General features: G+C 38.6%; 1 protein-coding gene across 1 annotated transcript in view; it reads left to right on the forward strand.

The window, feature by feature from the left end:
• LRRC36 (leucine rich repeat containing 36) overlaps nucleotides 1–24,669 on the forward strand; it is a 39,198-nt gene extending 14,529 nt beyond the window's left edge. Inside the window, exons 4-14 of the mRNA XM_026494998.4 lie at nucleotides 373–469; nucleotides 3,322–3,410; nucleotides 9,561–9,688; nucleotides 11,105–11,150; nucleotides 14,186–14,626; nucleotides 15,195–15,484; nucleotides 17,241–17,406; nucleotides 18,590–18,735; nucleotides 19,529–19,652; nucleotides 22,434–22,548; nucleotides 24,338–24,669. Coding sequence (XP_026350783.3) covers nucleotides 373–469; nucleotides 3,322–3,410; nucleotides 9,561–9,688; nucleotides 11,105–11,150; nucleotides 14,186–14,626; nucleotides 15,195–15,484; nucleotides 17,241–17,406; nucleotides 18,590–18,735; nucleotides 19,529–19,652; nucleotides 22,434–22,548; nucleotides 24,338–24,563 — 1,868 coding nt within the window. The 3' untranslated portion in view covers nucleotides 24,564–24,669. The remainder of the gene's footprint in view (nucleotides 1–372; nucleotides 470–3,321; nucleotides 3,411–9,560; nucleotides 9,689–11,104; nucleotides 11,151–14,185; nucleotides 14,627–15,194; nucleotides 15,485–17,240; nucleotides 17,407–18,589; nucleotides 18,736–19,528; nucleotides 19,653–22,433; nucleotides 22,549–24,337) is intronic.
• Nucleotides 24,670–25,209: the final 540 nt, after the last annotated feature.

Raw genomic sequence — 25,209 nt, forward strand, 5'->3', positions numbered from 1 at the left:
AGTATACATTTCTTACTGATACAAACCTGGATTTCACATGCCCCTGGGAAAGTTATTGTGGGGACACCAATTTCTTTCAGAAACAGTGTAACTTTCAGCAGAATACTAAGCCATTTGGATTGTTTGCTGCCTAAACTCTACTTTCCTGCCCGGGTAGTTACACCTATGTGGCAGTTGTTGCTATGGTATCCCTGTAGTCTCCCTGAGTTACTACTTGCTCCAGTGACAACATAATAGCATTATTTTGTGACCTGTCTCTAACAAAAGAATGTGAGACTGATCTTTAGTTTTTACTCTGTGAATATGGTTTTCTGACCCACTACTGTTCACTCCAAAAAAGAAACATGCTCAGACCACGGTTTTTGCCTCCAGATGACCGAGCTGTGCGAGAAAGTGAAAGAAAAGCTGCCAAGCTGCATTTTAGTCAGTTGGGCAACAGTGAAAATTTTCTTTTAGAGGTGGAAAAAAGGTAAGACAATTCTTTGTAAAAAAATATTTTAGTTTGGTTCAGACATAGACAGCAGTGAATTCCTACTCATGTCATTTTCCAGCAGAAATCTCCACAAGTTGTAAGAATCCTCAGTTCAGCAATAAAAGTATCTATTCAACATATTGAAATTTATCTGGGATGAGAATCTGGCCCTCAGAACATTTCTGCTTTCTTGAACTTTTGGGTCTGCTTTGGATATAATTATTTTTTTTTAAGATTTTATTTATTTATTAGAGAGAGAGAGAACAAGCTGGGGGATGGGGCAGAGGGAGAGGAAGAAGCAGACTCCCTGCTGAGCGGGGAGCCCCTATGTGTTGCGGGGCTGGGATCATGACCTGAGCCACCCAGGTGCTCCTGGATGTAATTATTGATAATCCTTTAAAGCTGCTGTTAAAAGCTTATAGATAGGGATACCATGAAATACCATCCCCGTAAATGCTTACCAACTCTTTCTTGGAGTTATAAATCAGTACATGGTCTTTTCCTATTGAATTAGAAGGTTTATAGTACCATGGAGACTAATTTGTTAAAAGGTAAGGGAAATGTTTTTCTACAAAATCAAAAGTGAACAGAACTTGAAGCTCTAAAGTATCTGAATGGTAGATTTTTCTACTTCTTGTTACTAAAATCTGATCAAAATAAGACACCGTATCTTCTACTCCAAAACTCAAAAATCTCTTTATTTTTAAAAAGTAGCTTTATTGTTTTTGAAAAACAGAAGTCCATTAAAATTTACATAATACAGAAAAGTGCACTGAAAAAAAGTCAAAATCACCCCATATTCTGCAACCAAGAGTTAACTACTAGTAATGTTTGGTATACATCCTTCTAGACATCTGTGTACCTACCAATAGGCACATGTACATGTGTCTGTTAGTATTGTTTTCTGATGGTATAAGTAGTGCATAATTATTGAGAATTTGGAAAGTATAGAAAAACCACAAGAAATAAATTAGCAACTCATAATTTTACTGCCTAGAAATAAACATTAATTATAATAAATATCCTTAGTCTCAGGTATATGTATGTGTGTGTTTATATTTGATATTCTATGTCATATAATCTCTAAATATACATTAATAAAAAAATATATAATATTTATAGTAATTTGCTTCCTATACATACCATTTTTAGTTTGATAAGATATGAACATATCTCCATGACATTAAATATTCTTCTCCAGAATGAGTTTTTTCTTTGTTTATTGCCTTTCCCCTCCATGAGAACTAGGACCTCGCTTGTTTTATTTATTGCAGTAACCCTAGTGCCTAGAACAGTGCCTAACACGTATAAGGTACTAAGAAATAATTTGTTGAATGATGAATGGACGAAGTCAATGACTGTTCTGTTGGCCTGGGATCTTTCTCTTTGTCTGTCTCTGCTCTGATCCTTTATATATTTTATAATGTAACCCTCCGAGAGCATTTTTAGTTCCCTATATGTATATTTTTTGGTTCTCAATTTTTTAAAGTCAGGTTTATTGAGGCTTTTACATAGAGTAAAATTCACCCTGCTATAAAAAGAAATGGAATGTTCCTTAAAAATTATTTGTATATATATTTTGTGAACTAATTCTTATTTCAGTTCATTGGGGGTACCTTGTTTACTGCAGAAATACAGAGATGAATTAATGTGTAATTGAATACATTTCCTAGTAAGGCAGATAAGTAGCACTATCATATTTCTGTTTAGTTACCATATGATGATTGCAAAAGCAGAGGTAAAATGTTACTTAAGTGCCCAGTCCTGGCATTAATATCTTACAAGCTCTCCAACGTTGGGTAAAGATTTTTTTTAAGTCTTTCTGAGTCCCAGCTCCCCCAACCTATAAAATGGAGATAATGGATAATAGGGGAGCTTTTATGATTAAATGAAATGGTAGTGTAAAGTGCCTGGCTCATAGTCTAGGCTATCTGTACTTCCAATCTGTACTTACTGTACTTACATCTTACTGTACTATACCAATCAAGAGCAAACATTTGCCTCTCTTGTCTTTTTTTTTTTTTTTTTAACTAATGGCTGTAGTTGCTCCCAGTATAATTCTTGGCAGCAGAACCTTCCTTTCTGTGTCCTTTGAATTTTTTAATTCAAAAGAAAATATCTTATTCCCTTAATCATTTAGACCTAAGTTTGTATCAAGAAAACAGTGTCTAACTCCTGAATTTTCTGGTTTTCATACTTTTTTTTTTTGAAGATTTTATTTAGACATGCATGCACGCACGCGCAGGGGGAGGGGCAGAGGAAGAGAGAGAATCTCAAGCAGACTCCCTGCTAACCACAGAGCTGTATGGAGGGCTCAGTCCCACGACCCTGAGATCATGATCTGAGCTGAAATCAAGAGTCAGACGCTCGACTAACTGAGCCTGGCTTTCATACTTTAAAGGCTGAACTATAGTATCTTTCTCTCTCACTATTCCCAGTAATAACAATATGGCTTTAAAAAATGGGTTTAACTGAAATTTTTGCGAAATTAATATTTTCTAGAACATTTGAAAAAAATATGATTACCATGAATTAATGTTTTCTAAGTAGAATTTACTGGTGATCTCAGAAACCTTCTTTTGAGCTTTTTTTAAAATTTGAGTTTTATTTTATTTTATTTTTTTAAAGATTTTATTTATTTATTTGACAGAGAGAGAGACAGCCAGCGAGAGAGGGAACACAAGCAGGGGGAGTGGGAGAGGAAGAAGCAGGCTCCCAGTGGAGGAGCCTGATGCGGGGCTCGATCCCATAGCCGGGATCACGCCCTGAGCCAGAGGCAGACACCTAACAACTGAGCCACCCAGGTGCCCCTAAAATTTGAATTTTAAATAAATTATTCTTTGTGGCAGCTCTAGGGAGAAGACAATGAAAAACTGTGTGACAGATGAGAACTCTGCATTAAAAGTCAATGCTGATGTTGATAACAGAATTGAAACTGGTAAGTTTTCTCTCTGATCACAAAATGCTTAAAACATTAGTTATTTCAGCTTTTGTGGCCAATCTTGCATAGAATGAAGACAAAATAGTTGAGAAATAACAGATTTGAAGTAAGCACCAGATTTACTGACTGTGTTTTTCCTCCTTTCTCTCACTGCCAGAAAAGGCCCTATTTATTGAGCAGGCCTAAACCAGAACCCGTCAAGTACAGGCTGTACTCAAAATTCAATTTCATTTACATCAATTTACATCATTAGTACATTCTGAAAATTGCACTGCCAGTCCCTGTGGCCCCTGAGCATTGCTAAGGTGATTGATTCATTAGCCAGAGACTCATGACTCATCTGCATCACCGCAGCTCAGACCCTGGGCCTTCTGGGTTTCTCTACCTTGAACCTTTGCAGCGGCAGAATCTCTTGTGTTTGTGCTGTATTCCTGGTGAGTGTTGCCTGTAAGCAGTGTTGGTAACCTAATAGGATTAAAGTGGTTATGCCACATTTAATGATCGTAGCACAGTCAAGGAGAAAGCTTTTCGTGAGAGGAATTGCATGCAATGGACCCAATGGATTAACTTGGCACTCATCAGATGACTTTTTACATGAGGAAACAGGGCTTGATCTCATGATCTTGAGATTATGACCCGAGCAGAAACCAAGAGTTGGTGCTTAATCTACTGAGCCATTCAGGCATGCCTGATGAAATTCTATTGTAATAATTTTGGAAAATACTAAAAAAGCATGAAGAACAGCATGTAATCACTCATAAGCCTATCCCCTAGAGAGAATCCCAATTAATAATTTGGTATACAGCCTTCTCATATTTTTTTCTAGGTAAAAACATTTATATGTCCATTTCCAGAATGATGAAGATATGTTGAAGTATAATTTGCTTCTTTTTGTATGAGCTGAGTTAAACTTCATTTATGTCATATTACATCATTAGCACACATAAAGTTTCACCCCACAAATTAAAATGTTTTAAAGTGCATAGTCTTGGGGCATCTGGGTGGTTCAGTTGGTTAAACGTGTGGGATTCTTGGTTTTGCCTAAGAGCATGGTCTCATGGGGCATCCAGCTCGGTTTTCAGCAGGGGGTCTGCTAGAAGATTCTCTCCCACTGTCCCTGCCCCCTCCCCACTCTCCTGTGCTTTCTCTGTCAAATAAATAAATCTTTTTTTAAAAAGGTGCGTAATCTCTACTGAGAAAAAACTACTTTACCAGACACAAAGCCCATTTCTAAAGGTTGGAAGCTCCAGCTGTTGCCTCGTTGTTGTTTTTTTTTTTAATATAAAATTTAATGTTGCTACTTTGTAACGTTAAAGAGCTTTGCTTTCCACTGAAAATTGTGTTTGTGCTAGACCCCTGGGGAGTGTTTCCTGTAAGCACTGTTGGTAATCCAATATGACTAAAGTGGTTATGCCATGTTAATGGTTGTGCCACAGGCTAGGAGAAAGCTTTCTGGAGAACAGTTCCCACTAGCTCAGTTGTTCCAAACAGTGCTTTTCCACCAGTCATTTAGAATGATACCCATTAGCATGGCTACTATCAAAAAAAAACAGAAAATAACACATGTTGGCAAGGATGTGGAGAAATTGGAACTGCTGATCCAACTGTTTGGTGGGAATATAAAATGGTACAGATGCTATGGACAACAGTATGGCAGTTCCTGAAAAAAATTAAAAATAAAATTACCATATGATGCAGTGATTCCACTTTTGGGCCTATTCCCAAAGAAGTGAAAGCAGGGTCTTGAAGTGTTTGTATATCCATGTTCATAGCAGCATTATTCACAACAGCTAAAACATGGAAGCAATCCAAGTGTCCATCAACAGACGAATGAATAAGCAAAATGTGATATACATAAACAATGGAGTATTATTCACCCTTTAAAAGGAAGGAAATTCTGACATATGCTACAACATGGATGAACCTTAAGGACATTATGCTAACCAAAATTAGCCACTCACAAAAAGACAAACACTATATGATCCCACTTGTATGAGGTACTTAAAGCAGTCAAAATCACAGACACAGAAAATAGAATGGTGGTTACCAGGGGCTACAGGGAGGAAGAAGTAGGGAGTTATCATTTCATGGATATAGTTTCAGTTTTATAAGAGGAAAAGAGTTCTGGAGATGATGGTGGTGATGGTTGCGTAACATGAATGCATTTAATACCACTGAACTGTACACTTAAAAATGATTAAGATGGTGAATTTTGTGTTATGTGTATTTAGCCGCAATAAAAGTAATTGGGGGAAAAAAACCCAAAACTATGGAGGCAGTAAAAAGATCAGTGGTTGGGGCGTCTGGGTGGCATAGCGGTTAAGCGTCTGCCTTCGGCTCAGGGCGTGATCCCGGCGTTATGGGATCGAGCCCCACATCAGGCTCCTCCACTATGAGCCTGCTTCTTCCTCTCCCACTCCCCCTGCTTGTGTTCCCTCTCTCGCTGGCTGTCTCTATCTCTGTCGAATAAATAAATAAAAATCTTTAAAAAAAAAAAAAAAGATCAGTGGTTGCCAGTCTTGAGGGGAGGAAGGGATGATTAGGTAAGGGTGTACCTTCATTTTTTTGCACGATCATGGGACATGGGTAACTGTTACTGATACGGCCAAGAGCTGAAATTGACTGAAGTTAACTTCAATTTAGCTTCCAGGTCTTCCCCTGGAAATTGCAAGCCTTCAGTAGACTCCAGAATTCCAAAATAGTTAAATCAGACAATTTCTGCCAGGGTAATTGTTGCCTAGGTGGAGGACAGATGCAGGGTGCTGCTTACTCTGCCATCTTCCCCTGTCTCCATAGTTTTGCCTTTTCCAGAATGGCATATGGTTGGAATCATTACGTATGTAGCCTTTTTAGATTGACTTCTTTATTTAGTAATGTCCATTTAAGTTTCCTTTATGTCTTTTCATGGTTTGATAGCTCCTTTCTTTCTAGTGCTGAATGATATTCTGTTGTCTGGGTGTACCACACTTTATTTATCCATTCACCTACTGAAGGACATCTTGGTTGCTTCTAAGTTTTGGCAATTTTGAAAAAAACTGCTATAAACATCCGTGTGCAGTGTTTGTGTGGACATAAGTTTTCAATTCCTTTGGGAAAATACCAAGTGTTTAATTTTGTAAGAAACTGCCAAACTGTCACCCAATACAATCTGCTTTTTAAAATATCTTTCTATATACTGAGCTTCTTAAATTGAAGTTTCTCAAACTGGATTCATATTGTCAGAGTTTGTGAGAATATTGAGTTTGAGAAACACTGATGTGGATGGGCACATGCTATAGAAGCTCAGACTGTGCTAAGAGCATACGTGAAAAGGTTTTGTGGCAGGTATGGAAACAAAGCCCTCAGCCATTAAAGGCTGTGGAGCCCTGGGATAGCCCGAGTGGTTGGTGGGATTGGTGTGAAAAGTTGTGTGAAAGTGGTAATGGGTATAGCAGGTCATAGACAGTTGAGTAATCATGTGGTTTGGATAGGTTTATGTTTGGTAGATGGTCAGATTACTGGAGAACAATGAATGCCTTACTAAAGATAATTTACATGCAAATAGCACATATATACTCTGTGAGTTGAAAGGGGTCCTGCTCACTCTTTCAGCCAATTCCTTTTAACTTTTAGTAGACTTACACCTAAAATATATTGGTCTAATAGGTATCTTATTTTAAAACAGCAAAGAGGGGCAGGCATCTGGCTGGCTCAGTTGGTAGAACATGTGACTCTTGGTCTTTGGGTTGTGAGTTCAAGCCCCATGTTGGGCGTAGAGATTACTTTTAAAAAATCTTTAAGAAAGTAAAATAGCAAAGAAAAATTCATCACAATCACCCTTGTACAGGAATGAAAGCAGCATTATCTCTAATAGCCCAAAAGTCCATCAGCTGATGAATTGATAAACAAAATATGGTATATCCATAAAAAAAGAATAAAGTACTGATACATCTACAATGTATGTCTTGAAAACATCAAGTGATAGGAGCCAGACACAAAGAGCTAAATATCATATTATTCCATTTATATGAAATGTCCAGAATAGGAAAGTCCATAGAGACAGAAAGCATATTGATGCTTGCCAGGTGCTGGCAGGGAAGAGAGAATTGAAAGTGACAGCTTATTGAGTTTCTTTTTGGATAATGAAATTAGATCATGGTGATGGTTGAAGACTTTGTGAATATACTGAAAATCACTGAGTTGTTCACTGTAAAAGGGTTAATTATAAGGTATGGGAATAAGGTTAAAGATTCCTTCCCCCCCAGAAAAGTGATTCTATAGCACTGGTAATTGATTGAAATTTAAAATGAGTGAGAGTCAAAGAATTAGTTTCTATCTTGAGGGATTGATTGAGTAGTAATGCCAGTACTGAGATGCGGCGTGGAGTGGAAGGTGGAGAGCATCAGTAGCAGTAGGCCTAGAAGTGAAAATAATGAGTTTGGTTTAGAAAATACTGACCTTTTCTTTGTCTAGGACAGGGGCACTCCTTGGAGGCAGTTCAAAAAACTTAGGTCTGGACATCAAAAGAGAGCTCAGAGTTGAGACGGAGATTTTGGGTCATGCAGGGTGCCTGGGTGGCTCAGTCAGTTAAGTATCTGCCTTCAGCTCATGTCATGATCTCAGGTCCTGGGATTGAGCCCCAAGTTCAGCAGGGAGCCTGCTTCTCCCTCTCCTCCTGGCTCGTGCTTTCCGTCACTATCTCTTTCTCTCAAATAAATAAATAAAATCTTTAAAGAAAAAAAGATTTTGAGTCATCCAAATTTAGGTGATAAAGAGAAGGTATGGGAGCATTCAGCAAAGAATTTGGAAATTGGGGAATTTGAAAGAAAAAGAACCTGTGAATCTGGAAAAGAATAAGTACAGTAAAAGAAAAACCAGGATGGAGCAGGGTCTTGGACACCTGGGAAGTGTAAGTATTATTCTGTAGGATGAAGGTAAGAGGAGGCCTGAACCCAAAATCGCAACTTACTTACCATTCTCATTTTCTACTAAGAATCAGATTAAGACCAGTAATTTCTGCCTTACTTTGTTTTGTTTTTTTTCTGTGTTACTAGTGCGATAGGAGACAGAGAACATAAACTTTGAGAGCTTAAAAGTAGTTCTCTCAAATACAATGGTGAAAGAGCATTTTATATTGAAGTAATAGGAAATTTCAGTCCCAGGAGACAACTCAGAAGTAGGAAGCATTTTAGAGCCCCAAATGGACCGAGGGGCTGGATTTTCAAAAAGCTGGCTTTACTCACTGTGTATTCTCAGTTGCCCTGGCTTACAGCAGCTTTCTGTTGCCAGAGCCTACAGATGAAAACTAGCAGAAGAGCACATTGTTTGACTAAGGCCCAAGTTTTTGAAACTATCTTAATTCTTACATAATCGTGCTAGGGGAATAAACCTCCCTAAACAAGAAGCTCTTACTTTCATCCAAGTTCCCCCAGAAGACTCCAGATTCCAGAATTGTACAATTAGTAAGTATTGATCAAGAATGTGTGGGGGCACCTGGGTGGCTCAGTCAGTTGAGCAACCGACTCTTGGTTTTGGCTCAGGTCATGATTTCATTCGAGATGGAGCCCATGTCAGGCGCCATGCTCAGCGCGGAATCTGCTTGAGAGTTTCTCTCCTTCTTCCTCTGTCCCTCCCTCTGCTCACACGAGCATACACTCTCTCTAAAATAAATAAATCTTAAAAAAAAAAAATGAATGTGCAAAAATGTCTCTACAAGTGTTCCAATCTAATAAAAATCCTAATTGGCTCTTTTTGATAACAGTTTCTAGGGTGGCCAGGACTAGGATATACTTGTTTATTTGTTTGTTTGTTTGTTTGTTTTTAAGATTTTATTTTTAAATAATCTCTGTACCCAGTGTGGGGCTCAAACTCACAACTCTGAGATCAAGAGTTGCACACTCCACTGACTGAGCCAGCCAGGCACCTCCCTATTACCTTGCTTTAACCTTACCTCAACCCTAAGAGGTAGTTTAGAGTTTATCATCACTGTTTTACAATGGAGAAAATTAGAGAGGTTAAGCAGTTTGCCCAGGTTCTCAACTGATTTCCAACTGGTAACACCAGAACTAGCTCTCAATCTGGTGACTTCCCTTCCAGTATCTTTCCATAAGACATGTTGCCTTTGAAGTCTGGTCAGTGCTTCATTGTATTCCTTTTCTTTTAATACAGACTCAAACAAAGGACTTTTTATTCCCTTCCCCAACCGGGAAATAAAGGATTCCCTAATGAGTACTTCTGCAACTCAGGGCTGTGGTATACCAGATCAGAAATTAGACACTTTCCCACTGGGAACACAGGTAATGTATTCACCTTCCTGTTGATCTGTTGACTAGTCAATGATTAATACTAACAATTCATTGGACTTTCAATTATTTATGAAGATCTAGGAGGACTTGTTTGATGAAGGCATTTTAGACCCTTTAAAAGGAAGGAAGGGAAGACAGAATGCAGAAGACCTTCTCCATTAATTGCAATCTTCCTCCTCCCTCTCCCCATTATTGAAAGTGGTATATTTATACATTACAACTTTTAGCACATTTTATGCTAATTGTTTTGGCTCTCAAACAGGGATACGACAATTAGAGGTTTTGGCTGGTTTTAAAATTTCTCCTCTCTATCCAATGTCTCCATCTCCTGTTACCTTACTTCTTACATTTTCCACCTCTGACTTTTTTTTTTAAGATTTATTTATTTGAGAGAGAGAGAGAAAATAGAGCATGAGCTGGGGGGGAGAGACAGAGAGAGAGAAAGAGATGAAGCAGACTCCCTGCTGAGCTTGGAGCCCCATGGAGGACCCTGAGATCACGACCTAAGCCAAAACCAAGAGCCAGGGTTTTAACCTACTGAGCCACCCAGGTGTCCTTACCTCTGACTTTTAATTACTGAATCTTAACATCTCAAGGGTGGCTTTCCCAAAGCTGCCTCTTCATTGGAACATAAAAGAAGAAAAGTTAAGAGGTAAAGGTGGCATAGAAGCTGTGGGCAACGGGGAGGTAGAGATTGTGCAAGATGAGGCAAGAATTAAGAATAAGTTTTTAGGGACGCCTGGGTGGCTCAGTCAGTTTAGCATCTGCCTTTGGCTCACATCATGAGCTCAGGGTCTTGGGATCAAGTCACTTATCAGGCTCCTTGCTCAGCGGGGAGCCGGCTTCTCCCTCTACCTACTGCTCCCCCTGCTTGTGTTCTGTCTTTCTCTATCTCTGACAAATAAATAAAAATCTAAAAAAATAAAATAAGTTTTTAGTAAAAAAATTGGTGGGAGGGGGATACAACCATTATATAAGACTCATTTGTATGAGTGAGTATGATGCAGGAAGCAGAACTGACTACTTTATATTGAACTTCTCCTTTGGTCTGCATTTTCTCTGATAAATTATGAGCAATGAAGTTGCTGAAAATAGCCAGAAGGAGAAAAAAAAAAAAAAAAGAAGAAGGGCTCTGATTAATCCACTTTTGGATAATCAACACTGTACTAGCAAAAAGTAAGATATATTTTTTTTCAGTTTGAGTTTACAATACCTTCATCTTATAAAAACATTAGTATTTAGTTGATTGCTTTGTTTTTGGGGATTCTCTTTAGGTAACTTAGAAATTATCTCAGTTACTATTATAAAATATCTTAGTATTTGTTTTAAAGGAAATGTCTAATAAGCTCACATCTGGATGCCCATTAACTCTCTTTTCCTAAACATTCAAACTTTTTTTTGTTGCAGGAAGTGGCAAGAAGGGAGATCCCAAGTGACAATCACCAGGAAGATGGTAAGTATTTTGTTCAGGGAGTATTTTTCTCCACGCTAATCAGAGAAACCTAGATGTGATGAGATTTGGGAGAAGATGGAGATGTCTCAGCCCTGGGGCCCTATATGGTCAGCTAACTCTTTCTGCTTTTGTTGGGGGCTGCCCTGGATGCTTAGTGATCTGTGAGGCCTTTCTGGTTGAAGAGTGGATATTCTGACTTCCTTTGTTCTTGACTTTTTGAACTGTCTGGCTGTTCCTTATTTCTTTTTCTTACCTTTCTTACCCTCTTTTAGATTTATTATGTTTTTATTCATCCATTTTTTCTCTCTACTAGTTTATTTATAAATTATACACTTTTTCAGTACCTTTATTATTATTCACCAAACTACAATATGAGTCCTTAGCTTATAACTCTTCTCTTGGATAATTTTTTTTTAAAGATTTTATTTATTTATTTGACAGAGATAGAAACAGCCAGCGAGAGAGGGAACACAAGCAGGGGGAGTGGGAGAGGAAGAAGCAGGCTCCTAGTGGAGGAGCCCGATGTGGGGCTCGATCCCGGAACGCCAGGATCACTCCCTAAGCCAAAAGCAGACGCTTAACCGCTGTGCCACCCAGGCGCCCCTGCTCTTGGATAATTTAAAGACCTTGAAGTACTTTGCCCCTTTCAGTCTCTCCTGATTTAAATATTATTATTACAGATTTTAATTCCCTACATTTTTAAGCCCACGTGAAATTGTTTTTATACAGTCAATGTTCATCTAAATTTATCCTTGTATTTATCACTTTGTTCTTCATTTCTTTTTTTCATCCTAGATTTCCCTTCTGAGATCATTTTTCTCTAGCTTATAGTATGTCTTTTAGAATTTCCTTTAGTGTGGGTTTATTCTGTTAAACTCTTTCAGTTTTTGTTTGTGTGAAAATGCCTCTATTCCACCATTATTCTTAAAGAGTATTTTGGCCAGTTATGAATTTCTAGATTGGCAGTTACGTCTCTCAGAATATTGAAGGTATTCCACTGTATTCTTTTGGTTTTGTTTTTGAAAAGTCCACTGGAGGTCTGTCACTCCTGCAGTGATAGTCTGTCTTTTATTCTCTGGCTGCTTTTAAGATTTTCCAATTGTCTTTGGTTTTCTTCAATTTTGGTATGATATGTGGATTTCTTTTTATTTATCCAGTTTGGTATTTATTACACTTGAATCTGTGAATTGTGTCTTACTAATTCTGAAAAGTGCTTCAAATATTGTTTGTGTCTCATTCTTTCTCTTTGTCTTTCTGGGACTCTTGATTAAATAAATATATAGTAGAGATTTTTACTTTGTCCTCTTTTCCTTTTTCTCTTATTCTTTTATATTTTTCATTTGGCAGTGTTCAGGGTTCTGATTTGCATTCTGGATAATTCCTTCTCATTCATCTTTCAGTTCACTAACATTTTCTTCAGCTGTGTCTAATCTGTTAATCTTGTCTGCTGAGTTCTTAATTTTAATAGTTTTATTTCTCAGTTCTCTAAGTTTTATTTTGTTCTTTTTCAAGTCTGCTGGGTCAGTTTTTATAAACAGAAATTTTCCAGCTTGTTTTATATTTCTTTATACATAGTAAACATAGCTGTTGCATAGGCTGTATCTGTTAATTCCAGTATCTGAAATTTATTGTTTTTTTTTTCTACTCATACTTATGTTGTCTTCTTTCCTTTTTTGTTCCTTTGCTTTGGCTATTTGCTGTGTATTTGAAAAACTATAGGAATTATTTAAAGTCTTACATAAAGGTATCTTTTCCAGATCAGATTTTCATTTGCTTCTACCAGGTACCTGGGACACTATCATTCTGGGAATCACTTAAATCCAAGCTCAAAACTTAAGGTTCCCTCAGATGATACAAACCTGGATTATCAGTCAGTACAAGGGCTGGCTTATTTCCAGTTTACTTTTACTCTGAGGTTGCATTCTGCTTGGGGTTCCCTCTTAATGTGTATGTGGGGGGGATGGAGGTAGGGATGGTTTGTCATACTTCTAACTTTGGATGGATGTTAAACTTCTGTCCCTGTTATCCTAAAACTTCTGAGGGTAAATGTGACTTTCAGTGCTAGACTTACCTATGTGTGTCCTTGCTGTTTCCTAGATTTTGGCCTATAAAATCCTCACTAGCTAACAAGCTCTTTGATGCTTTTAAGATGTATCATCCCACTTTTTTAATGTCTTCAATAACAGGCACAGTCTGAATTATTTAATCTCATCACTTGTTAGATTCTTTTTGTTACATAAAAATGTTCTACAATCTTTTCCTCACTGTGTAGGCTGGCCCTGGGTAAAATGTTGATATTCTGTAGGTCCCATGGAGATAAAAAGTCCTTGGTTGTACTTTTTTTTTAAAGTTAATGTGACTAACTCGGGTATGCTTCCTAAGGAAGACCTTTAAGCATATGAAACTCTGAAAACTCTAAAGAGCACAAAGACTTCTACTTACCCCACTCTGACACTCTTTAGAGATGACATACAGCTGTCTGAAATGCTTTATAGCTGGTTAGGGATTTTCATAGGTTTTGGATTCCCTGCCATTTAATTGGCTTAGGATACTGGTTCCCAGCGAATGAACCTAGAACTTTTGAGTGGAGTTTGGGGGTGGCGGTGGGCTTAGCTTTATTGTGAGGAGTCTATAAAATCATAGACCTACCAACTATTGTCTATAGACTGAAGACATAAGATCACAGCTATTGTCATATGGGGTGCACCAAAATTTTTATATGAAAACAGCATCTAGAAAACTCTGATACTATAGTTTTAGGAGGAAATTCCTAGGGGATTAGGTTGATATGAAATTTATCTCCAGAATGTTAAAGATTCTTTACTGTTTACACAGTGTCCAGCATATTTTGTTGTTGTTCCATGTAAAAGTCCTTTTATCATTTTATGCTACTATTTATCAAAATTATAAACCATCTCTTCCTGAAAACGTTTTCTGGTAGACACAGGTATGTCTAGTGAACAGAGGTACCCTAACTCAGCCAAGAAGAATTCTCATTGTATTTTGTGTTTTCTTTTCCTCTTGGTGGTGGTTAGAATTTAGACACTACTCTCCTCGTCAGTCCACAGTCCGATCCCCAGAGAAGATGGCTAGAGAAGTGTACCGACTATCTTTTTTGGACAATAAGTCTTCAGGTTCTTCTCCAGAAAAGGATTTGATACTAAAACCTGATACTTATCAGCTTACCCACGATGTCTCATTGGGTAAACGTCTGGATGTGGGTGATTCTAGCCAGATCCATCCCTATCAGTTACCTTCAGATGTTGATCTAGAAAATTATGATAGCCATTGTTCTCACAATCTATCCCTGCACGGAAGTCTTGGAAAAAGGCCTCAGAGAAGCAAGAACTACCGAGAATATAGCATAAAGCCTTCAAATGACATGAAGGCCTCCACATCCCATTCCTGTGGAGACTTACTGACTTCTCTGTCAAACCCTGACTCCAGCACCGGAAGGCTTTTGAAGCTTAGTTCAGGTAATAGCTTCTTGTCAGTTTATAGCCCTTTTTCCTAGTCACGAGATAGAGGTATAACTGGAAATTTTGGAGTTAACATTTCTTAAATTTCATTAGCATTTCTTAAATTCGATTTTGGGGTATCAGTAGCCAATGAAACCTCTAGAAATGTGCAGGATATGAGTTTAACATGGTAGATATAGTATTACAGAAAATTTGTAGAAATGTGAGCTTCATAACTATGTACTTTTGTAGCTAAATAGCATGCCAGGACGTATTTCTAATAGCATCTAGTCTTCTCTAGCCACAGTCAGAGCAATACATTTCACATACTCCTTCATAGTAGTGAAGACAGAAGAGATTCTCAAGCCCCTGCTTACTGCTCTCATGTAGGCTTGGAGTATATGGACAGTTGGATTTAGCCAGAGTTGGGGTTTTGTCAGGTTGGGGGAGGGGAGGATCCAGAGAGTTGAGGATGTATAGTAGGGAGAGGTTACTATGACCATTGGACTCCAGGGGGGGTGATGTTGGAAGTGAGACATGAGAGAGTTGAAAGGCAGGGTCATCTTCCAGCCTGTTTCCTTCACAGATCTGTATGCCACAACCCATTTCAACAGTGACCCTGCTCTGCTGGTTAAGGTAGAGCAGCAATTATCTGCCAGTCTCAGTGATTTAACACCAGCACATGGTTCTTTCCCAAACAACCCCGCCCTGGGAGACTCTCTACGGACACTGCTGTTGCCTACTGGGACCTCAGAACACAGAGAGAATCTGACCAAGAGGTCATTAAGCCCATCAAGGAGAGGATTCAAACGGAAGGACAATATCCTTGCCACCCTGAATCCAAAGATTGGTTTCAGAGATGCTACGGGAAGTGAGGCAAGTATTGGTTTGTTTGTGCTTATCCAACAAACACACCAGATTCAAGACCACAATGGAGTTCTGCTGAGGGTAGCAGTGATTCTGACCAAGGGTACTACAAGTTCAAAGGGATTTTTAGAGGCCAGTGGTTAATACTGCCAGGCCAAAGCCTGTGACTCTCCTGCCCTTAGGAAAGGCATTCCCCTTCTGCTGCATTTTCTTATTTCTGTCACAGTGAGAACACACCCTAATCTACTTGCAGAGCATAAATTTTGTGGAGGCATACTCTGATAATAGGAAGTGGCAGACAGAGTTTACCACAGCAGCAAATGAAGAAGTTGCCAGGGGCTCTGGGTCAGCTGAAGAGTGAAATCTGTAGCACTGATGTTTATAATCTTAAAATCTTAAATCTTAAAATTATTCACAGTTGCTTTTTATTCATTCAGTCATGAGTTAATAAACATATACATACATATATATATATCATATCTAAATGAATACAAAATACTTGTGAATTTTACTGGACAGATCGACCTATACATTTTTCTATAAGAGTCTTACTAAATAAAAAGAATCTTTAGTAGTGGGTCCAACAATAACATTTAACATATAATATTTAAAATGTTATAGGGGCACCTGGGTGGCTCAGTTGGGTAAGCATCTGCCTTCGGCTCAGGTCATGATCCCAGGGTCCTGGGATCCCTGTGTCCATCTCCCTGCTCAGTAGGGAGTCTACTTCTCCCTCTCCCTCTTCCCCTCTCCTCTGCCCATGTTCTCTCTCTCTCAAATAAATAAATAAATAAAATCTTTAAAATGTTATAGAATATTTATGTTTGTTAAATATTAAAATACTAAATATAAGCTTATGAGTTACAGTTTTTGAAATACTCCCCAAGAGTGCCTGGGTGGCAAGGTCGGTTAAGCATCTGACTCTTTTTTTTTTTTTTTTAAGATTTTATTTATTTATTTGACAGAGATAGAGACAGCCAGCCAGAGAGGGAACACAAGCAGGGGGAGTGGGAGAGGAAGAAGCAGGCTCACAGTGGAGGAGCCTGATGTGGGGCTCGATCCCGTAACGCCGGGATCACGCCCTGAGCCGAAGGCAGACACTTAACCGCTGTGCCACCCAGGCGCCCCAAGCATCTGACTCTTGATTTCATCTCAGATCATGATCTTGGGGTCATAGGAGTGAGCCTCACATTGTGAAGTGTGTTTAAGATTCTCTCTCCCTCTGCCCCTCCCCTCATGCTCTCTCTCTCTAAAGTAAATGAATCTTTTAAAATACAATACAATACAATAGTCCCCATTTTTGGGTCTGGCTGGCTCAGTCGGTAGAGCATGCAACTGTTGATATCAGGGTCATGAGTTCAAGCATCATGTTGGGTATAGAGGTTACTAAACTAAAAATTAAAAAAAAATACTCCCTATTTTGTGATCTGTAATAGGTTTTTAAAATGTTCTGCAAGTTTAATCTTTTTATACTACATAATTTAATATATTGAGCCATAGTTGTAGGTGTCTAAACTTATTTAATGTTTTCTTCTAAAAATCTCTACAGAAAATTATGATAGAGTATACTGTAATCTTTGAAATTATCCTTGAATATACTACTATATTTGCTTGGACATAAATAACATTCTATTCAAATCCAAACTGAAAGATGAAACCACCTTTTTCTTTTTAATGTTAACACTTTAAATGTCCAGATTCTTACTTCCCATATTGTGTAAGAATGACAAATGGTTGGTTTTTTGTTTTTTTTTTTTTTCTTGAGCCTCTCTCTAGTGACCTGGGCAGTTTGCATGGTTTGCCAGGAAATCACAGTCCCCCGATCTCTGCCAGAACCTCCCATGTGGCCACTGTCCTCAGACAGCTCTTGGAGCTTGTGGATAAGCACTGGAATGGCTCTGGCTCTCTTCTTCTTAACAAGAAGTTTCTCGGTAAGTGAATGCATTCTCAGCTCCTGGAGAAGGGCTCAGACCTTGCTTCTGCTCTGTGTTCCTATAAAAGCCACTCAGCTCCCTTAACTTGCAGGGGAAAAATTGTTCCCATGATCACCAAAATTTGTCAGCGGCACAGTAATTGGCAAATCTGCATTTCTCATAATCTTCTTCCCTGTTTTTTGTTTTATCAACATTCTTCCCTCATGTACTAATTGTTTTGTCCCTCTGGTGACTTTTTTTTTGGTTAGTCTTTGGGTAATATGTAGAGTGATGAGATATGTAAAATAGAGCATTGTGGTGTTCATGATTATGAAAGGATTTTATGATCCTTGGGATAGTGCCAATAATAAAAACAATGAAAATTGGGTTTGAACATCAGAATTCTAAGATGCCTGTTGAAATGTTATGATTTGAAAAACTTGAATGAATTAATGACTTGGACTCTTCTTAGGACTTTTTTTTTAGGAGATTGGAGGAAAAATCATACTGCAAATGTTGCCCCCATGTGTTTATTTGTTGTTTAATGGAAAAAGAGTTCAAGGATTTTTTTTTTTTTTTTAAGATTTTATTTATTTATCCGGCAGAGATAGAGACAGCCAGCCAGAGAGGGAACACAAGCAGGGGGAGTGGGAGAGGAAGAAGCAGGCTCATAGCGGAGGAGCCTGATGTGGGGCTCGATCCCATAACGCCGGGATTACGCCCTGAGCCGAAGGCAGATGCCCAACCGCTAAGCCACCCAGGCGCCCCGAGTTCAAGGATTTTTTGGTGGTGGTAAATGTTTAGGAAAAACTAGAAACTTTAAAGTTGTTTGGGCTTAATTTTTTTTAATTTCTTAAGGGACACATAGGAGAAAAAGTCTTAGTATATTTTCCTTACCGCATTGACTCTTTGCTCTCATTTTTTAGGAAATTATCCTCAGGAGCCACTCATCAGTGACTAGAGAATAGCACAGGGCTGTTGAGGGTCTACTCATGAAGCTCTACTGTTGTTTCTCCATAGAAGGCATGGGATAGAATTTCTTATCCATTATGAATCAGCTCTTACAGACACTTAATAAATTTTTGTAAAAAGGAAGTATTAGATTACCGTATTTGTCCTACAGAGCTGGTAGTTATTGACTAGGAATTCTGTGCTTTAGCTTTTAAGATTGGCCCGTGTGCCCAACCTGAATTTTTGGCAGGTCCTGCCCGAGATTTACTTCTGACTTTGGTAGTCCCTGCTCCTTCCCAGCAGTGGTGTCACTCACGTCCTGAAGACATGTCAAAAACCTTCCGCAGGAGAGAGATGGAACTGAAGGAAGCTGGGCATGTGGTCCCTAATGACATGGTATGCCTCTGTCATCTTCCTTGCCTACTCTTTCTTTACTAGAAAAGAACAGAGCAGCCAAACTAGAACAGCTTTGTGCCATAACGATCATCATCACCATGAACCTAGATGTCCGGGAATGAAAATACAGAGAAGTCAGTCAAGGCAAATCAGGAACACAAAACTTGCCAGCATAGGAACAACTTGGAGGTTCTGCAGGGATGACTCCCTAATCCCAGCCCTATCCCAAAAATTCTAAAGAAAGACTTGGAGAAAGAAAAAAAAAAAAAAAGATCTCAGAATGAAAATACTTAGGTTCATATTTTAGAAGGTTGTGGTTTAATTCCAATGAGGGAAGGCCAGTATCTCTGGGATTGTCTTTCCTCTCTTCTGATGGAACCGAGAACCCTGAAACATGGGCCATTCCTAGAGCATTGGGCTGCTGACTTTGGGAAAGGAAGAAGGGACTCATATCCTTAGGCTTTTCCCCTCTTTTCTTAACATAAAAGGATTTTCACACACCAACTTGAGTATTTAGAAACTTCAGATAGATGACTCAGAATTGCTGGCCACTTGTCAAAAGAAGCGCTTGTCTGCAAGAGTCGTGGATAACTCAGAGGGAAGAGTGCATCTCTTTGTGCTGTTTGTTTGCTGCACTTGAGCTATGTTTACCAATTAATTAAAATTCTAATGAGAAAGAGAGATGCTGACCTCCATTTTGTTTATCAGTAAACAGAGAAAAATGTTTTTCAGTCTTCTAAAAGCCCTCCACAGATTTTCAGATTCTTAATGTATTTTGTTTTCTCATCTAAAGGAAAGTTTGAAGCAAAAACTGGTCAGAGTGCTAGAAGAAAACCTTATTTTGTCAGAAAAAATCAAGCAGTTGGAGGAAGATGCTGCTACCTTGACTGTGAGTGGGCACCAGTCACACACTTACGGTGAGTTCAGGAAAGCAACATGTAGTGTGTCCCAAGACAACTGTTTGTTTATAGATGACCCGTTTAATAAGCTTCATCATCTAAAGGTCACATGGCTTCCTAAATGGAAACAATCATCTTGCCTCAGAGAGTTGTAATGCCAGTGGCTTGAGTTACCATATGAAGCTCTTTGTCAGTGTAAAGCAAGTACAGATGTTATTATTGTCATTATTTTTGAGATTGACACTTTCTGTTTATAGCAGAAGATCATGTTCTATGGGCACCTGGCTGGCTCAGTTAGATAGAGGGTGTGCCTCTTGAGCTCGGGATTGTGAATTTGAGCCCTACATTGGGTGTAGAGAGTACTCTTTTTTTTTTTTTTAAGATTTTATTTATTAGAGAGAGACAGAGCGACAGAGATAGCGAGAGAGAGCACAAGCGGGAAGGAGAGGGAGAAGCAGGCTCCCCACTAAGCAGGGAGTCCGATGTAGGCTTGATCCCAGGACCCTGGGATCATGACCTGAGCCAAAGGCAAGACAATTTACTGACTGAGCCACCCAGGTGCCCCACATGTAGAAATTACTTAAAATTAAGAAAAGGTCGTGTTCTTTATAGATAGTTTGAAAAATATGAAGAAAATATAATCCCATTACCCTGCAATAACTGCCATTATTATTTTTGGTCTATTTTCTTTCATCATACGTCTATACCTATATTTTTAACTTAAAATTTGTGAGGGGCACCTGGATAGCTCAGTCTGTGGAACATACTACCCTTGATCTTGGGGTTGTGAGTTCCAGCCCCAAGTTAGGTGTAGAGATTACTTAAAAAATAAAATCTTTTAGGGATGCCTGGGTGGCTCAGTTGGTTAAGCATCTGATTCTTGATTTCAGCTCAGGTCGTGCTCTCTGGGTTGTGGGATCAAGCCCCACGTTGGGCTCCGCCCTTGATGCAGAGTCTGTCTCTCTCCCTCTGCTCTCTCCCTGTTCGTGCTCTCAATCTCTCTCTCTCTCTCTCAAATAAATAAATAAGAATCTTAAAAAAAAAAAAAAAACTTTAAAAAATAAAATTTGTTTTAAAAATAAATAACATACAACAAAATGCACACATTTTAAGTTAGATGAGTTTTGACAAATATATACACTTTTAATTCCATCCCAACCAAAATACACAACATTTCTGTTACCTCAGACCCTTGTGCAATGAGTTTCCCCTACTCTCTACCCTAAGCAATTACCAATCTGATTTTTACATCCTAATATTATTTATTTAATGGCAGAGGCATTTCCTATAATATCACATGAATAATTCTAAAGAATTTCCAAAAATTCAGAAGACTTGAAATGAAATGCTTGAATGAAGACCTGAGTAGAAGTGCTTCTCCGAAATTGTCTCTTCCCTTCTGATAGAGCTGAGAGTCTTAATATTCATTATGATGACTATTGCAGCTGCTTATGTACATAAATTTCAGACTATTTTCCTAGGAGACATTCCTAGAAGTAGAATTAATAGCTCAAAGGATGTGGACATTTTTGAGGGTTTTTTTGTTTTTTGGTTTTTGGTTTTTTTTGCTTATTATCAAATCACTCCCAAGCAAGGTTATTTCAATTTACATTCACATCAGCAGGGAGTGTATTTGAATGCCCTTTTCACTCCATCCTTGCCCACACTCCGGTTTTTGCTTTTTTGTTTTGTTTTTTTACTTTTTTCCCATTGTGATAAGTGAAAAATAGTATCCCTTTGACATCTTGATTTGTACTACTTTATTATCAGCATAGTTTAGGCCAGTATTTTAGATGTGGTCTACCCTTGGCTTTAAACATCTAACTTAGCACCCCTAAGCAAACATCATGGGCATTTGGATTTACATGAGAAACTTGATTTGGAAGTCAGCACTGAATTTCCAGAATTGAAACTGATCACTATCTGATTCTCACAAGCCTGAATAATCAAGGCATCTCCACTAAGCTACTCTGAAAATAGATGTTGTTCACTAGATACCCACTTTGAATCGGCCACAAAGCCCAGTACTGTATTTTGGCTTATTGGTGATAAATACAGCTGTTGTAGCTCTGTTTTCCTCCTTCTAGAACCTTGGTACTCAAAGGATGATCTGTAGATCAGAAACATTAGCATCACCTGGGAGCTTGTTAGACATGTAGAATATCGGGCTTCACCTCAGACCTACTAAATCAGAATCTGTTTTTAATAAAATCCACAGGTGATTTGTAAGCATATTGAAGTTTAAGAAGTACTGTTCTAGAAGACTGACTTCCTTAGGACCAGAGTTCCTGTGTTTTTACTTACTTCATTATTGCAGGCATCAGTGACATATTTGGGGAGCTAAGTATGAGTGTCTTGACTACAAATTCAGTTTCTGCGAGCACTCATTGAATTATTACTATGTGCCTGACGCAGTTCCGGATGTTTCCACAGATTCTGTAAGAAGTGAAGGACCTACATTCACAAACTAAAATGGAGAATATAGGGAAACCTAATGTGTGTTGACTATGCTAAATGAGGATCGAATCCTCATAATCATGTGGGGCAGGGTTATGAGCCCTAGTGAAACTCAGAAAAATAAACTAATGTGCAATATTAAGTGGTTGAATTTTAATTCAGATCTCTCTGTTCCTAAGCCCCATATCTGCTATCTCTCTAAAGGAGGGAGTGGTGAATGGAGTGTGGAGATGGAGGCGGTGGGGCCCCCAATTTTTTAAGAAGGCTACCTGACTACTTAAGCTCTGCTCAAAGACAGTGGCTTGGAATCCTGTTCACACCTGGCTCCTGTACCCTTTGTAGATGATCTTCTGCGCAAAAACCAACAGCTGAACATGCAGGTGGCTTGCCTGAACCAGGAGCTTGCCCAGCTGAAAAAGCTGGAGGAGACAGTGGTCCTTCTCCATGAAAGTCAGAGGTAAGAGAGGGCCTATCCAGCTGACTTTTAGAAGCAGATATTTACTTCCCTTTATCTGCTTTGTCTTATTTGATAATATCTATATCCTTTTCACATTAACTCCATTCTCTGTGTAAACCTCATGTACCTAGGTGTGTCTGTATATAAACCTCCTGTATTCCAGGACACATGAGGGACTAAATGTCTTTGCTGCCATTGGTGGGTTGCAACACCTCAATAATAAGTAGTTTCTCACTAGATCCAACAGGACCCTTGTTTGAGTCAGCTAGCTTTCCTTGGTCACTACGTGCCCCTCAAATCAGCCATCTGGCTCTTCTGGAAAATGCCTGCCTCCTAATGATCTCAGAAGAGACATCAAGCACTTAGGGAGAGTGACGGAAAGTCCAATGTATTTGTTCTCTTCAGAGGAGCTCAACAGCATCAGCCTCTTCAAAGAACGGTTCTCTCAGGATGACAGCTAGACAAATCAGAAGAAGCCTCAAGACTCTTGGTATATTTACAGAAGCTCTTGACATTTTGATTTGCAAACCTTCACTATGACTTTCAATGAAGTTTAAACATAAGAACCCCATCCCTAAACCTTAATCCCCAAACTTTACTTCCTGGATACCTAGTGAATTAGGATAGCTTCATATTCAGAGAATTACACCCAGACCCATTCTAGATGGCTTTTTTTTTAACTTTTCATTATAATTATTTCAAATACAAAAGTAGGGGAAGTAGCATAAAATCATCCTTCTCAAACTGGGGTATCAGAATCATCTGAAAAACTGAAATGCAGATTGCTGGGCCCCCACCCCCAGAGTTTCTGACTCAGCAGGTCTGATGCGGAGAGAGAAGTTGCATTTCTAATGAATTTCCAGGTGATGCTGTTGTTGATTTGGGGACCACATTTTGAGAACGTTAGGGTATATCTCTTTAAGTGATGTACAGTCAAATTGCTATATTTTAAAGTAACTTGAAATTATTCTTCTGTGTGTTGTTAAACCATCAATATACAGCTTCAATTTGTTTCATTTTGCTTTTGATTCATAAGGAATTTTTTAATTGTTTTTATTTAATCTTGTTTTATAATTATGTAAAACATTTACATGGTCCCAAAGTAAATCTACATAATGTTATCTTATTCAGGCAAATATAAAAAGCATAATATTGTTTTAACATTTTATCTTAGAAATCAGTTCACGGTGGTATATAGAGTTAGTTCTCCTTCCTTTTTATAAGTGCATAGGACTCCATCTGTGTGCTTATTTAATTAGTCTTCTATTGATGGACATTTAAGTGGACAGTATTTGGCTGTTACAAATAGTGTTGCAATGAACAGCATTGTGCATGCATTATTTTTTTTGGTTAGTCTCTGATAGCTTTTAATATTACATGGTAATACAGAGTCCAAGAATACAGCCATGACTAGCACCATTAGTTAATTAGGATAAATTAGACTAAGTAGAAGTTAAGATTTGGGGATAGAAATTGGAGGCCTGGTCAGGTGCCAGTCTTCCAGTCTTCTTACCTCATCATGAAGGTGCTTTGGAAAGAATAGAACCATCACTATATAAAATGTGAACTATGTTATTGCTACAGTCAGTCTGGAACATAATCAAACAGAACTGTAATGAGAAAGAAACTGTCAGCCTGCTTTTAAAATAACCCACTCATAAATCGGTCAGTTCTTTCTATTTAAAGATGTTACTTCATTTTACATTTGTCTTTAGTAAACATTTCAGGTCTGAATAGCATCTACATTGCTTTTATGATTTCATGACTGTCTTTTTCGCCCATGCCTCAGGTCCCTGGTGGTAACTAATGAGTATCTGCTGCAGCAGCTGAATAAAGAGCAAAAAGGTTATGCTGGGAAAGCACTCCTGCCTCCTGAGAAGAGTCATCATTTGGGGAGATCATCACCCTTTGGGAAAAGCGCGCTGCCTTCCTCCTCACCAGTGGCACATGACACGGGTCAGTATCTAATACAGAGTGTCTCAGACTCTGTTCCAGAGCCTAGTTTATGGAGCTAGCGCAGAGCACCTTCTCTGCAGCTTCCCTCTCAGCCCCAGCGGGGCTCTCGGTGTCATTGCCACTAGTATGGTGGTATTCACCCACAAGATTAAGAAAAAATCTTATTCTGATTACACTGTATTGGTCCTTTTTATTTCTTTCTTTATTTCCTCCCCTCGAGTCATTCTTTCTCCCTGCCCACAGAAATAGCTGGCACTTAATCCTAGGCATCATATCACATAGAACCATTGGCTGAAAATGTCGAAAACGGAAAAAATGTCAGATATTTTTCTGAGTGTCATTTGAAACCATGTTAGGTTTCAAAAAGGTTAAAAGGTTAAAAAAAAAGAACATCAATGGCCAGGTGTGTTTTGTGTTAGAACAAATTTCAGAGACTCTTTATCGATGGGTTCATCAAGCATGTTTTGAGTTTCCTCCCATCATAGTGAAAAGGTGACACTGTCTGGTGTCAGCTTAGGAGCAGACAACAATTTAGTTGAGAAAAGCAAAACTCATGTGATGGTATTTGGTATTGGTACCAAATGGGTCTAACTACAAACCCAAAGATGCCCTGGAGAGAGAAAAAGAGAAGAGGGGAGAGAGAGGCAGAGGCAGGAATTCCCACTCTGGGGAATTGGAGAAGGCATCAATGAGGATTTGTCATTT

This window comes from Ursus arctos, unplaced genomic scaffold, assembly GCF_023065955.2.
Source record: "Ursus arctos isolate Adak ecotype North America unplaced genomic scaffold, UrsArc2.0 scaffold_19, whole genome shotgun sequence".
Taxonomy (NCBI): Eukaryota; Metazoa; Chordata; class Mammalia; order Carnivora; family Ursidae; genus Ursus; species Ursus arctos.